The 15987-nt window shown below is 43.6% G+C and overlaps 1 protein-coding gene across 3 annotated transcripts in view; it reads left to right on the top strand.

The window, feature by feature from the left end:
* PRPF40B (pre-mRNA processing factor 40 homolog B) overlaps window positions 1–15987 on the top strand; it is a 379532-nt gene that overhangs the window by 99284 nt on the left and 264261 nt on the right. For all 3 annotated transcript variants that reach the window (XR_003941483.1, XM_030196851.1, XM_030196849.1), the window contains exons 6-8: window positions 3243–3267; window positions 3463–3519; window positions 3641–3666. Coding sequence is in view for 2 of the 3 variants with exons in the window: in XM_030196851.1 (XP_030052711.1) it covers window positions 3243–3267; window positions 3463–3519; window positions 3641–3666 (108 nt within the window). In the remaining variant the exon portion in view is untranslated. The remainder of the gene's footprint in view (window positions 1–3242; window positions 3268–3462; window positions 3520–3640; window positions 3667–15987) is intronic.

The raw sequence follows: 15987 nt of genomic DNA, 5'->3' as shown, positions 1-15987 counted from the left end.
TGGCGTTCCTGCAAGAAGGTCTGGAGAAAGGCCTGTCGCTCAGTTCCCTTAAAGTCCAGGTAGCGGCTCTGGCTTGCTTCAGGGGCCGCCTGAAGGGTGCTTCCCTGGCTTCGCAGCCAGATGTGGTGCGCTTTCTCAAGGGAGTTAATCACCTGCGCCCTCCTCTGCACTCAGTGGTGCCTGCGTGGAATCTCAACCTGGTGCTAAGAGCCTTGCAGAAGCCGCCTTTTGAACCCTTGTCAAGGGCATCTCTGAAAGACCTGACGTTGAAAGCAGTCTTTTTGGTGGCTATCACTTCAGCCAGAAGAGTTTTCGAGCTCCAGGCACTCTCATGTCGAGAGCCCTTTCTGCAGTTCACTGAGGCAGGAGTGTCTATTCGCACAGTGCCTTCCTTCCTGCCCAAGGTTGTTTCTCGCTTCCATGTGAATCAGCAGCTCTGTCTCTCTTCCTTTCGTAGGGAGGACTACCCAGAGGAATACTCTGCTCTCAAATATCTGGATGTGAGACGAGTCATCATCAGATACTTGGAAGTGACCAATGATTTCCGGAAGTCGGATCATCTGTTTGTCCTGTTTGCAGGTCCTCGTAAGGGTCTGCAGGCTGCTAAGCCTACAGTGGCAAGATGGGTCAAGGAAGCTATTGCAGTGGCTTATGTGGCCGCGGGGAAGGTGCCGCCTATCCAGCTGAAGGCTCACTCCACTAGAGCTCAGGCGGCCTCGATGGCAGAGGCCGGGTCCGTCTCCTTGGAAGAGATTTGCAAGGCGGCAACTTGGGCATCGGCCCATACCTTCTCCAGGCATTACCGCTTGACTGTGGCTGCTCGGGCGGAGGCCCGGTTTGGAGCTTCAGTGTTGCGGTCAGGGATTTCTATGTCCCGCCCTGGGTGAGTACTGCTTCGGTACATCCCACCAGTCTATGGATTGATCAGCATGATGATATGGAAGGTAAAATTATGTATCATACCTGATAATTTTCTTTCCATTAATCATAGCTGATCAATCCATAGCCCTCCCAGATATCTGTATTGTTTATATTCTGGTTGCATTTCAGGTTCAAGTTTAGTCTTCAGTTCTTGTTCAGGAGGACTTCGTGTTCAAGTTTTTCAATGGATTCTTCAAGAGTTGAGACGAATTTGTGTTACAGTGAGCTGCTGCATTCCTCTCCCCTCCGTTTTACGGGGCTGGATTGAGACTTAAATTCTGCCGGCGCTCCCTCCCGCTTCGTGCGGCAGTAGGGCAGCTTTGTACCCCTCACGCTTCGGCGGTGTTAGGGTCAGTCAGCTCCTTCCGCGGTTGCAGTTGCAGGATAAGCCAGATCCCCCCGCATCGGCAGGTGTGGTGTCCCTCCCCCGCTCCGCGGGGATGAGCTGGACGGATTCCCCTCCCCCACTTGTGTGGGGATGAGCTGGGTTAATTCCCCTCCCCCGTTTCGGCGGTGGTGAGCTGGGCAGAGTGTCCCTTTGTGGGTGTAATTCTCTAAGTGCTGAGTCCTGCGGATGGAGCTTGGATATCGACATACTGAGGAGTTTCCGGCAGCACATGACCACATATAGGGAGGCAAAAGGATTGCTCTCTATCTCCACCTGCTGGTAGATGGACACAACCCACCAGTCTATGGATTGATCAGCTATGATTAATGGAAAGAAAATTATCAGGTATGATACATAATTTTACCGTACTGTTCCAACCTTTTGTATGGTATATTTTCTTATTTTTGTTGAAGCTTTTTCTTTATAGGGCGATTTGGATCCCCCATAATTGTGGACGGTTGTTTACTGTTTATTTTATTGGAGATGTCTATTTCTTCATTACTTATTCTGTTTTAATTTTGATTTCCATTACTACTGTATTGGTTGTAGTTTTAAATATTAATAAAGATAAATGTAAAATAATACAGTAGTCACTTCTTCTTGTCAAACTTTTGAAATTATCCCCTATATGTTAACTTACATTGACAGACAGAAGGTGCAGCTTTTATGTGAAATTTTGAAACAAATGGGGAAAGCATGCAGAGTATGCTCATGGATTTATTTCCAACCTCTGTGCCTGTACATGTTTGTGTATGTATGTATCAGTGGCTGTGTGTGTGTCATACCTGGAGAGAAGATAAAAAGTATGAAAAAGAGTTGGATAAAATGTTTGTTTATGATATACCGCCATTACCGTTACGTAGATCATAGCGGTTTACACAAATTAAACCAATAAATAAATATTGAAAAGAACGCCATATAATAACAGGACTACTTACTAAGCTAATGAAGAGAAAAGACAGTAGTCGGCATGGACTATATGTCAGTATGAGGCAGACATCCCCTCCTAGATTGACCTAATGTCACTGAGCCCAAGCCAATTAAAAAAAATAAGTGTTTAGTCAGGACTTAAATATTGAAAACACACAGTGTAGCACAGTATGGTGAAAGTCATTTTTATTCAAATGAGCCCGATACGGCCATGTTTCAGCTTGTACCTGCATCAGGGGCTTAAACAATTGTCCTGTAGCCTTATGCAATTCATCTTCAAGTAGTGAAATTATATGTGACAGACTTCTTCAAATAATAAACCACTTGATGAAGAACAAGTTTTAGCCACAGGATAATGAAGCTCCTTGTCATTCATGTCTCCTGATTCAAAATGGCCACAGCAACCTTTAGTTTAGTGGTACTACTGCTAGAGACTGACTTCTAGTGGTAGTACCATGAGAATGCTGCCAGAGATCGCGGTGGCCATTTTAGTCAGGAGCAAGTGGGGTTGCTCCTGCCCAATGACCTCTAGACCACCAGGCCTCTTAAGGTAGGCCCTGGGGGGGGGGGGGGGGGGGGGAATCTGCTACAACTTGAGGGGAGGGCCGGGAGGGGGAATCAGAATTTTTTGGCAGGAGCAGGATGGAAGGCAGATCAGACTTTGTCAGGGGATGGAAAGGATGAAATGTGGACTCCGCTTGTGCGGGTCCTGGCTGATATTTAGCTGGGGCCTGCTTAAATTCCCTAGACAGCATGTGTCCTATGTGACCCGGATAGTCAATGTCAGTTACTGGACATGGCCTGGCATTGAATATCCGAGCCCAATTAAGCTGGCAACAGTCAGCATGTAAAAAAACACAGACTACTGCCAACTGAATATTTGACTGGAATATTTTCAAGTAAGAGGTATAAGAGTGAACTGTTACTATTTACTGATTGCAGTTTGGTTTATCTGGATTGAAAATTCATTTCTATTAATGTAATGTTTTATTCTTTTTGGCAGGCACCTGGGACAGAATCCATCCCTCGTAAGTCATCTCTCTTGAAGGGCATAGGAGGGGGTGGTAAAGAAGCTAGTCTGGGTGAGAGATTGATAGCACTGGGGGATGAATTGATGTATCATTGCTAGCTAATTGCCTTTGTAATTTTACATACATTATATATGAAATATTAATATATATTGTAATTCACGTTAAAAATATTTCACAAATTTTTTTTTAAAGAACGTTTTACTTTTAAGTCCATCTTTTCAAAGATCAGCTGTGTTCTATCTTGTGGAAGTAAGTATGGTTGTAAGCACTTTTTTCCCTTTAGCCCTAAGAGCAATTTTAGAAGAATCCTCAGGGTGGGCAGGGGTGTCCTCTTTTGGGGCCTAATTATTTCTTAAATGTTGTTTTTCAGCTGCTCTGACGCAACAGTCTCCTACAGTGAGTATTCCTTCTTGAACTGTGATGTCTCCTCCTCATCTGTTCTGTATGCATATGCATACACACACACTCCCTTCCATCATTTGTTTGCTATTACTAGGCACCATCTATACCTAGGACTTTTCCTACTGCAGTCACCTACCAGCTTGCTTCCATTCTGGTTATATTTGTTTTGGGTTGTAATAACATTAATATTTTAAAATCATTGTAAACTGGAAGTGAGACTTGGTGCCACTTCAAAAATGTCATTCAGCCCATGGTGAGAATGAGCTATTGTAAAATACATTCTTTAAAAAAGTACAAGTCCATAAGTAAGGAAGGAATGGGGAATTGGGGGGAAGAGGGTTTAGAGTGGTTTGGGGGAGTGTTAGGTTTGATCGTGAGGCCTTTGGGCCTAGGCTGAGGCCTAGGGCAGATCTAGGCTGAGGCCTAGGGCAGACCAAGCTCACGCTATACAGAGACAACGGGCTACAAAGCCTGGCACACTCAGGGAGACTAGTGAGCACCACCAGAAAGGGAAATAAACCACTCGTACAGGCCGTAAGGCTGAACTGGAACCCACACGTACAGAATCCAAATGTACGCTCTGCAAGGCCGAACTGGAACCCAAACACACAAAAGGGAAGAGGAAAAAGAACAGAGAGAAGTCCTGGAAGGGACTGGCACACAGGTCGCGCACACTGCGCTACACACAGTCACCAATGAAAGGTCACAAGACCAAACACACAGATACTAACAACAGCCAGAATAAGGGAACCTATGCAGAGAGGCAGCTCAAGCTGTGCCACACAGCTTAAATGAATAAGCGACCTTCACAAGATCCAAACAAGAGCTACAGCAAGTATAGGGTAAAAGGGAAACCACACAAAGAAACAAGGCTGTGCCATACAGCCACTCACATTCCAGTAGGTTCTCATTTGTGCAGGCCAACTGATGGCAGCAGTCGACATGAATATTTCAAGTCATTAAGAGCCCCGTTTACTAAGCAGCGTTATAGGCGCATTAACATTTTTAACACGTGTTAATCATGTACGTGCCTACAATATTCCTATAGGCGCCTACATGGTTAGCGCGCGCACTAAGTGTAGGCGCCTTAAAAACACGCACCTTAGTAAACAGGCCCTATGGAAGTAAAGATACATGTTTATAGTAAACATGTTATCATAATTCTCCACAAACATGACAAACACATATTGTCCATCAAAAGAACAAAATAGGATGCTGAACAAAAACAAATTTGTGATTACAGTCAATATTTTAAGAGAAATATGCAGGATTGCTTCCCTAAAATCTCCCCCTAAAAAGAAATGTAATGAAAAGGGAATATTTACTCTGGTAAGGCTGGCCTGGTGATGAAGTGGCTGTGGAGTGTGCTACCATGGAGCAAACCAGAGTTTGATCCCAGGATTAGCTTCTATTTCTCAGGGCATCCAAGGCTGGGGTGTGTTACAGAGGTAGCATTCAAAGGATATCTGCTTAACTACTATATAGCAGTGACATTTAGAAGATAATTATATAACACATTTTCTGCATTTAAAACATGTTTTACACATGGAAAATGGTTATTTTAAAATTGTATGAGGGTATATATTCATACAAAATAGGTACATCAAAAGATAGCATAGGCATTTATAGGGGCAGAGTTGGTATTGTCTTGTGCACTATAAAACATACACACAAAAGGGGGGTAATTTTGTAAACCTTTTTTTGCATGTAAAATAGTTCTTACGAGATTATCAATTCAGGTAGGTGTGTATTTGTAGAGTAGGTGTGCTCAAAGGATTAATTTGGGTGGGTGTGGGCCGAGTTCAGATTTATGTGCATGCTTTACACATACAATTTAGGATCTATGGGAGCAATTGTACAACTGGGTGCCTTCATTTGGGCACCTCGAAGATGCACAGGAGGAATTCATTGTATAATGGTACTTGAGTGCCCAGGCTCCATTTATAGAATACAAGTGTGCCTAACATTTATGCAGCTGCAGTTACACCAGCCATAAACATGCATAACTCTGGGCATGTAACTGCAGCAGGAACATGCATATTTTAAAATATTCAGCAAGTGATGTGTTTAACTGGGAGCTTTGTCCGTGTATGCGCCCACTTGCATTTACATGCTATAAAAGTTACATATGCTGTTATAGAATATCACTTAGGCACCCTGCTGGCACTTTTGTGGGAGTTTGTACACCTACATGCATAAATGTTAATATTTTATACGTTTAGGCGCAGAAAGGGTGCACAAATATGGGCACCTAGTTTATAGGATTGCCTTTCACTTATGCTAGTATTTGAGCTAGGCACCTAGGTGTCTTTGTAAAATAGGCTAAAAAAAACACCTTCTGCATCTCCAATCCTAGACACTGTTATAAAATCACCCTCATTCTCCTTTAACTGGGTACCCATATTTATATGCCGCTTGCACACATACATTTACAGAGTACTAGCACTGGAGTGGAGGAGTAGCCTAGTGGTTAGTGCAGCAGACTTTGATCCTAGGGAACTGGGTTCAATTCCCACTGCAGGTCCTTGTGACTCTGGGCAAGTCACTTTATCCTTCCATTGCCCAGGTATAAAATAAGTAACATATGTGCTACCTGTATATAATATGTAAACCACTTTGATTGTAGCCAAAGACCAGTCCAGAACATGTGGTTATGTCTGTTGACCAGCAGATGGAGACACAGAAACAAAGTAGTTTAATTGGATGGAAAGTTGGTTCCTCACCTCAAGACCTCAGAAGAATTCTGCAGCATTTGATCCAGCAGAAATAGTAGGGAGTACTGAGGGAGCTTGGATTAGAGTTCAGACCGGCAGCAGAGCTTCTTTCAGAGGGGCTAGGTTGAAGCACTGATCTTTCCTGCCAGCTCAGCCCATACATATGAGATAATTTTCAGGGTGCACTTCTGGATGCAGGTCTTGGTGGAGGAGGATAACGCAGAGGTTTCACCTCCCCCCTCATTTCTTTTTCTTCAGACAAACAGGGACAGAGATTTAGTACCTAACCAAAAGCAAAGCTGGAAAGGATCTCTGGAGTGAGCTGTGGGATGTACGTGGAGTAAGACCTGACTCTATTCCCTTTGAGGAACCTATTCACCTTTTTATTAATGTTTTACATTTAAAAAAAAGTACTGTATATACTCAACTATAAGTTGATCTCTTGTATAAGTTGAGGGCAGTTGTAGGACTAAAAATAGCCAAAAATGCAGTGACCCTTGTATAAGACGAGGCTCGGTCTCGCATTACTCCCTCTCCTCCACCTCCAGGTCCAACATTGCTCCCCCTCCCTCCCCTCTTACATTTTCCCCTACATTTCCCAAACCCACCCCCTTCCTATAGCCACGGTGTCTCAGATTTCAAAAGGGGTCAGAACAGACGGTTTCTTTCTGGCTTTAAGCTAAATCATCAGATTTTAGTATATGATGATTATAAATGTATCCCTCACTGATTACGTTTTTAATTTAGTTTTATTCACCACTCTGTCTTTAAACTTTGGCAGGTTCACTAAGGGGCTCATTTTTGAAAGAGACAAATGTCCAAAAATAGTCATAAAGCACCATTAGGACTGATTACTTCTCAAAACCTCCAAATTAGTATTTTCGAAACCTGTTTTGCAGATGTCTGTCTATGCATTTTGTATGCAGTGCATCCAAGGGGGCGTGTTGGGGGCGTTTTGAAGGCGGGCTTAGGGCATGCCTAACATTTGAACATTTTACAGCCATAATGGAACAAAATGAAAACGTCTAGGGCAAAACATCAACGTTTTGGTCTAGATCTGTTTTCAGAATGAATAAGGCACAAAAAGGGTGTCCTAAATGACCAGGTGACCACTGGAGGGAATTGGGGATGACCCCCCCTCACTTCTCTTGTGGTCACTGACCCCCTCCCACCCTCCAAAAATGTAATCTTCTCTCTGGAATTCTCTTCCACCACACATACGTCTAGAGTCCTCGTATCCAAAGTTTGTCATTTCTCAAAACATTCCTGTTTACAGAAGCCTTTGACACTACATCTTAATTGGGTCCCCTCTCTTTTTTGTGTCTCGGACCTCACTGTTTTTAGAATTCTAAACCACCTAGTCGCTTTTGAAGACAAATTGCGGTATAGCAAGCAAAGCGAATGAATAAATAAATAAATAAAAATATTACTCTAGGAAAATATTTCAGAAATCACTCAACTTTCCTGTCCAAGGAGAATGTTTTATTCAGGAATCAGTATTGCTCAGCACCTACACACACTTCTGTTTGCTATTTTTTCTTTTTTTGATAAAAAGAAAATCAGAATTTACTCACCAACTCTTTGCTTGCCAACTTCTCAACTAAACTTCCTCTTTGAGCCTACTACTTGAGCCATCAGCCAATTGAATGGCCTTTAGCAGTCTCCAAGATAGAGAATGACACAGGAACAAAGTCTCACCCAACCTGACCCCATCCTTACGAGCTCTGACCCCGTCTGCACGAGTCTCAAACAGTTATGTAGTACAACACCAGAGATAAAGAAAGAGTTGCATTTACTCCTGTATTGTGCAATGTATAAAGATGGCACATTCCATTGCTGGTGTTAGGGGAGTGCGACTAGGGTAACTGCCCTTAGCACCTGCCCAGGGAGAGCCCTAAGCCTCCATCTTCCCCACCCTTATGTCCAACATTTCTTCCTCTCTCAACCCTCTCAATCTCCATGCAGTCTCTCTCCCTCCCCTCCACCTCTATGTCCAACATTTCTCCCCTCCCTATCCCATCCCATCCCATGTCCAATAATTCTCTATTACCCTCCTCCATTCTATCCCATTCCATCCAATGTCCAACAATTCTCTATTACCCTCCCCCCATCCCATCCATCCCATGTCCAACAATTCTCTCTCTCTATCACCCTCCTCCCATCCCATCCCATCCCATGTCCAACATTCTCCCTCTATCACACCCCCCTCCACAGCATCTCTCCTTCCTTAATCTGCATCACAACTCTCCTTCTATGAGTGGGTCCCCTGCAGCGGCAACGTGGAGGGAAGCAGGCTGGGCTACCATGGTCCTGCATCTCCCTCCCTTAAGTATCGCTCTTGCTTGAACCGGTTCCCTGCAGTGGCAGTGATTCCCACACTCTACCCGCTGCTAAGCTGGATGTTTCCTTTCTGCTGCGTCCCACTGGCACCTAGTAAGACAAAGGAAGTTGTGACATGGGGATGGGAAGTGGCAGAAAGGAGGCTTCTGGCTTAGCAGTGGGCAGTGTGTGGGAATCAGCATGTGGCAGGACCACGGGAGCCCAGCCTGTTCCCCTCCATGCCGGCGATATTAAAGGTGCCCTGCTGCTGGTTGGGCCCAGGCCCACCCGTGGCTACTCTCCTGGTCTACCATACTTCCATGAAGTTAATAATAATAAAAGTGCTATGGTACTGATGAGAATGACTCATAAATAAGATAACCCTGGTTTATTGATGGGATTTTGAAGTCAAAATTTCTCAACTTATAGACAGTATTCATAGTAAGTAAGTCATGCTGGGTCCTTTGTCTCCCTCTCTCTCTGTTATAGAAATGGGAAAGTTCATGAAAGCTACATATCTGCCCTCAGGCATGGCAGAACCTGTATAGCTCCAGTTCTTTCTATTGAATTAGTATTTCAATAGGTGGTGTCACGTTCATATCGGAGCTCCTCTCTGTTCCCCACTCCCAGCTAGGGGAGCATTAGTGGAACAGCCTGCAGAACTGGCTTTCTGCCCCCCCCCCCCCCCCCCCCCCACTGACACAAGTTAAACTTCCTAGAGTGCTTTTAAGACTGCATTAGGCTTTTGATGTATGAAATATTTCTGCAGCCTGTGAATATTAAAAAATATTTCTATGTATGTTCCTGGGTGACCTGCTTCAGCAACACCTTCAGGTTCTGCTTTGAGCCCTTTCCAGCCCTAATCTGTGTCCCTGCCTGGAAGGAACCACAGCTTGCCTTTGGCAATGTTTTGGGAGCTAGATTTTCTTTTACTGACTGGGGCAAGAAGAGGAAGTGGAGATAGCCAGTTCAACAGACAGAAGGAGATTGCCTCCTCAAAAAAGGGTACTTCCTCAGTGATAAGGTTGTGTGGGAGAGAGATTCCGATGACCCTTATTTTCTAAAGCTTGATTTCTGGATAGCTTTTGAATAGGCCATAAGAGATGTCATTCTGTAGGAGGATCCTATATTCCTGGGTGGTCATAGGCCTCCCCTCTCCACTCAAAGTGCTTCCTGATATATTTGACAGTTGGAGATTATATCTCCTCAAGCTGTGATACTTGATTCTATCCTTAAAGTGACCATGGCCAAGGATTTTATGTTCTGTTGTAGTAAAGAGAAAAATAAGGTGTTGGGACATTCAGGGAGTTATCCTTATATAAAAACCATTATTAGAGGGAAGCACAGGATTCAGGCGCTTCCATGGTAGAAAATTTGAGTCTCTGTTTACAATCTTTCATTTTTCTTTTATCTCTATTGTTCAGGCTGCTATATGCAGTGGCTCCAGATTGAGTCCTCATGTGTTGGGTTCAGCATCCCCAGGCACTTCCTGATTTCTGAGTACATTTATTTATTGGTATTTATATCCCACATTATCCAAAATAAGATTATCAGTTTAATGTGGCTAACTTACAGTTAAAGTATTGCAATGAAAAGAATATTAATGAACATGTGGATTACAAGAGTAATTAGGCATGACAGGCAAACAAAAAAGTTATAGGAGCAGTCATTATATGTAAATAGGATTAGACATCTTGTAATAGAAACTTTTTAAAAGGAACGTTTTCAGGAATTTGCAGAAGATCAGATAATTGTTGATGAGTCTTATTTCCTTTGGAATGGAGTTCCAGCATTTAGAACCAAGATGAGAAAAGCCTTTGTTCAGTATTGACTTGAATTTTAAATCTTTGTAGGTTGGAAAATGGAGGATGAGAGAGAGTCTCTGGCACCTGGTTATAGCACTGCAAGTTGGGAGGTCTATCTTTCATGTGGTGTGGTGCCAGCCCATATAGTATTTTTGTAAATGAAGGTACAGGATATGTATACTATCCTAGTCTTAATGGGAAGTCCAGTGTGGTCTAATGAGGAGTGGAGACGCGTTGCCTCTGTATTTAATGTTGTTTGTAATTTCTTTAGTAGCCACTCTTTATTACCCAAATAGATTGCATTGCAGTAGTCTGTGAGAGGACTAGTGCCTGGACTGATCCTTTTTAGTTTCCAAAGGGTTTTGAATACCTTAGTTGTTACAGAGGTGACTTGATCTTCGAAGATTAGGGATTGATTTACTGTGACCCCTAGTATTTTTAAATTGGATCATAGAGAGTTGTCATGCCACTCACCCAAAGATGTGGGCTGAGTATCCGTGTCACCTCGCCGCCACCCGAAGGCTGAGTATCCGTGATTCTCTTTGTAATAGTCCAAAACCAATACAATAATCCAAAAACAAAGGTGAGTCCATGATTACTTGGCAAAAATCCAGCGCAAAGGTTAGTCCATGTTCCTCCACCAGAATCCACCAACAGGTTGTTCACAATCCTCCTCTAGAATCTGCCAACAGACAGACAACGAGAATGGTACCAGAAAGGCTTCTCACCTGCTGGAAGAGGAGAGAACCATCTCCTACTCTACAGGTTCAGCTGCCTTGGGGTCTTGCAAGGGATCCTCCCCTTCTGGTCAGGGTGAGTTGGGGCTACCTAGCAATCCACTCCTTATAGATTTCATAAGGTTCTGCGGGAGAGAATATCCCCCCTTGGGTCCGACAGGGGTCTTGGCTTACTTCTACAATGTTACTAACAAGGAATATCCATAGTCTAACTTGCCTATTCAAATCTTATGCTAATAAGTATTCTACCTTAGCTACTGGATGGTTGCCTCTCACTTCCAGTGCTCAGGAAATTATCCAAACCAGTCCCAGAAGGATATGTCCCCCCCCCCCCCCCCCCGGTCACCACTTATGCAGCCTACCCTGATAATCTACTACCTCCCATGCAGGGGTCCCAGGTCTTCACTCTAATTGTATGGGTGGGCTGGGGGATTAACTTCAAACCCATATGATTGTCCTACACAGTTCTTGGACAGGGGTTCTTCAGCTCCTCATGACGAGACGTACACCCCATCATAAGGGTACTGATTTGTTTGATCATAAGGCTGTTGTAAACTGAGGAGTTGTGAGTGTTGGTTATGCTTAAGAATTTGGTTTTGTCTCGGTTTAGTTTAAAATGAAACACGGATGTCCATTCTTCCATCAGATCAAAGCCTTGTTGGATGATATTTAGGATGTCCTGAATCTGGTATTCAAATGGTATATAAATGGTGACATCAGCATAGATGATGAATGAGTTGAAACCCTTAACTTCCAGAAATCTGCTGTGTTTCCATTATAATGTTGAAGAGGATTGGAAAGATAGGTGAACCTTGAGAGTCCTCCACAGTTTGGGGACCAGGGTGGGGAAGCGGAGCCTGACATTTTAACCCATTACAATCCAGTTTTTAAGAACCCCTTGAACCATTTGAGAACTTCTTCACAGATTCCTATGTTGTCCAGTAATTTTAATAAGATGTTATGATCAATGACATCAAATGTGCTGGACATGTCACTTCACATTTTAGGCAATTTTGTTATATTTGAAAAATGCTATATAAAATTAGAGAATAAAAGAATGTAGTTATGAAAAATGCATTTCCCGGACCAAGGAATATTGTAGTTCTTTGGATGGGGCCATGCTGATCTTTCTGTATATACCACTAGAATTAATTTTAAAAACCGAAAAAGAAGAATAGAAATACTCCAGATTTATACTGCAAGAAGTTTCTGTGCCATTTATCCTGGACTTTTTTGACTTCTGGGCTCCATTTTCGAAAGAGAAGGACGCCCATCTTTCAACACAAATCGGAAGATGGACGTCCTTCTTCCAGGGTCGTCCAAATCGGTATAATCGAATGCCGATTTTGGACGTCCCCAACTGCTTTCCGTCACAGGGACGGCCAAAGTTCAAGGGGGAGTATCGGAGGCGTAATGAAGGCGGGACCTGGGCGTGCATAACACTAGGACGTCCTTGACCCATAATGGAAAAAAAAAGGACGTCCCTGATGAGCACTTGGACGACTTTACCTGGTCGTGTTTTTCTTACGACCAAGGCACAAAAAGGTGCCCGAAATGACCAGATGACCACTGGAGAGAATCGGGGATGACCTCCCCTTCCTCCCCCAGTGGTCACTAACCCCCTCCCACCCTCAAAAAATATCTTTAAAAATATTTTTTGCCAGCCTCAGATGTCATACTGAGGTCCATGACAGCAGTACGCAAGTCCCTGGAGCAGTTTTAGTGGGTGCAGTGCACTTCAGGCAGGTGGGCCCAGGCCCATACCCATACCCCCCCTACCTGTTGTGGAGGAAACAGCGAGCCCTCCAAAACCCACCACAAACCCACTGTACCCATATCTAGATGCCCCCCTTCACCTGTAAGGGCTATGGTAGTGGTGTACAGTTGTGGGTAGTGGGTTTTGGGGGGGGGGGGGTTGGGGGACTCAGCAGACAAGGTAAGGGAGCTATATTCCTGGGAGCAATTTATGAAGTCCACTGCATTGCCCCCTAGGGTGCCCAGTTGGTGTCCTGGCATGTCAGGGGGACCAGTGCTGGCTCCTCCCATGACCAAATGGCTTGCATTTGGTCGTTTCTGAGATGGACGTCCTTGGTTTCCATTATCGCCGAAAATCAGAAACGACCAAGTCTAGGGATGACCAAGATTTGGACGTCCCTGACCATATTATCGAAACGAAAGATGGACGTCCATCTTGTTTCGATAATACGGGTTTCCCCGCCCCTCCATCAGGACATTTTGAGAGGACGTCCCTTTCGATTATGGCCCTCTTGGTGGATGAAATTCTGACCAGAGACTCCGGTCAGTTGATGTAGAGGATTATATAGCCATTCCTTTATTCCTTCTCTGAATGTAATGCTCCTGCCCATGTGGGCACAAGTTTCACTGTTTTCATAGAAGAACGTTTAGTGACAGGGATTTTCATGTCCCACCAAATTTGTGGACTGTTTGCTACATCCCGCATTTTATGGATTGGTATGGACTCTAAGGAAGGAGAAATTATGTCTTACCTGATAGTTTCCTTTCCTTTAGACCTACCAGATCATTCCAGAAATCATCTCTAGTTGAATATTACTGACATGTATTCCATTTTGGATTGCTGTTCTGTTTCTTATCCTGACACAGTTCTGTTTTGAAATTCCTCTAACTTATTGACTTTTCAGGCAGCTCCTGACCCAGGTGGAGAACCGTGTGTCAATAGAGTATAATAGTGCCTTATGGGTATGCATAATGGATGAATGCAACATTTGACCTGAACTGTAAACATGAGCTCCATTGCTTGGCCATTTAAAATACTTGACTCTCTACTGTGCAAGGGAGGAATCATGTAGCACTAAGTTGTTTCTCTGTCTCCATCTGCTGGTCAGTGGACATAGCCATGTGTTCTGGACTGGTCTGGAAGAAATAAAGGAAACAAAATTATAAGGTAAGACATAATTTTTCTTTTTGCAGGTAAATATACACTTGCACATATAAATTCTAGCAGGGTTGCCTAAGTATTATTCTGTAAGTGGCATGGCGTGTAACTGCGAGAGGGGCATTCACATGTGTGGAGCATGAGCAGAGCTCCCACTTACATATAAAACTTGCAGAATATTGTAAGTTAAGCACGCCCCTACTTTAGCCACCCACTGTTACACCAGTATTTTATAACAGAATCTGGGTTCACACCATTATTGAATAGGCTCTCATTGTTCAGAATTGGGAATACCTAAATGGTGGCACCAAATTATAGAATTGCCTCCACAGAGTACAGGCACACATTTACACCTGCCTTGGAGCAGGTGCAAATTTGTATGAGTGCATTTTGTGCTATTGGAAATAGGTTCCTAGAACTATTTCATAAAGGTACTTAGGTGCTTATGATGCCTTTATAAAATCAGCATAAAATAATTGATTTCTTGGAAACATTTTTATGCACCATGTTACAAAATTAGCTCTTAGTGGTTGTACTCAAACTGCATGCCTGTCAAGTTCCAAAAGGGGACATAGTATTTGGTCCCTAGTCAAGGACTAACATTCAGTGGGTATAATAGATAGAAGAGTAATACGTGTATGGGGGAAAACCTGGGTAGTTGTGACTTTACTATAATGTAGTTCAGTAGAGGCCTTTCTTATTGAGTTTGAAGCCCTAAGAAAGAAAAAGTTGCGTCAAAAAGAATTATGAGGCAGTGCAGAAACAGATTTTACCACTCCCCCCCCCCCCCTGAAAGGAATGAATTCCAGTCATCACATAATAATGGTTCCTTGTGGATGGGTTCCAAAGGAAGTGTCTGTCTGTGGCCCTCTTCTAAGGACCCTTTCTTTAGTGACAAGGTTTTTCTTTCATGAAAGACTCCAGAGGAAATTGGAAAGTCATGGGATAGGAGGCAGTGTCCTATTGTGGATTAAAAACTGGTTAAAAGATAGAAAACAGAGAGTAGGGTTAAATAGTCAGTATTCTCAAAGGAGAAGGGTAGATAGTGGGGTTCTCCGGGGGCCTGTACTGGGACCGCTGCTTTTTTAACATATTTGTAAATGACCTAGAGATGGGAGTAACTAGTAAGGTAATTAAATTTGCTGACGACACAAAGTTATTCAATTTGTTAAATCGCAAGAGGATTGTGAAAAATTATAGCTATGTAATGCAAGGTTCCACATTAGGAGTCACCGACCAGGAAAGGGATCTAGGCTTCATCATTGATGATACGTTGAAATCCTCTGCTCAGAAAGCAAATAGAGTGTTAGGTATTATTAGGAAAGGTATCTTCTGATCCCTCACCACCTGAGGAGAGATGTAAATGAGGGTGTCTATTTCACTGGTTTTGTAAAAGAGATGGCTTCTGCTGACGCGTTTAATTTGGAGATGGAGGAAGAGCCCAGGGCAGAGATGTTATCTGTTCTGGGCTATGAGTCACCTCCTAAAGAAGGGGTTACTGTACCATTGCACTCTATCCTTAAAGATGCACTGACGAAGAACTGGGAATCTCACCTCTCGGTGCAGTTCACACCTAAGAAGATGGATTTGAGAGGGCTCCTCACCACTCTTTGGTTGTCGAATCCACCTCAAATGAGCTAGGAGCTCCAGGACTCTTGCCTCGGCTCCCCTAGGTAGAGAGTCTTGACACTAGACTAGTTTGAGAGGAAAGTTTTTCAGACTTCAATGCTCATTGTCTGTATCTAGTCCTACCAGTTCTACACGAGCCTTTACTTTGCAGTCTTCGCTACATAGTATAGTATGTCTTGCCGATTCTTTTCCACAGG

Source organism: Microcaecilia unicolor, chromosome 3 (assembly GCF_901765095.1).
Source record: "Microcaecilia unicolor chromosome 3, aMicUni1.1, whole genome shotgun sequence".
NCBI classification, from domain to species: domain Eukaryota; kingdom Metazoa; phylum Chordata; class Amphibia; order Gymnophiona; family Siphonopidae; genus Microcaecilia; species Microcaecilia unicolor.
The sequence above is the reverse complement of the archived record's forward strand: the minus strand, read 5'-3'. Positions and strand labels throughout refer to the sequence as shown.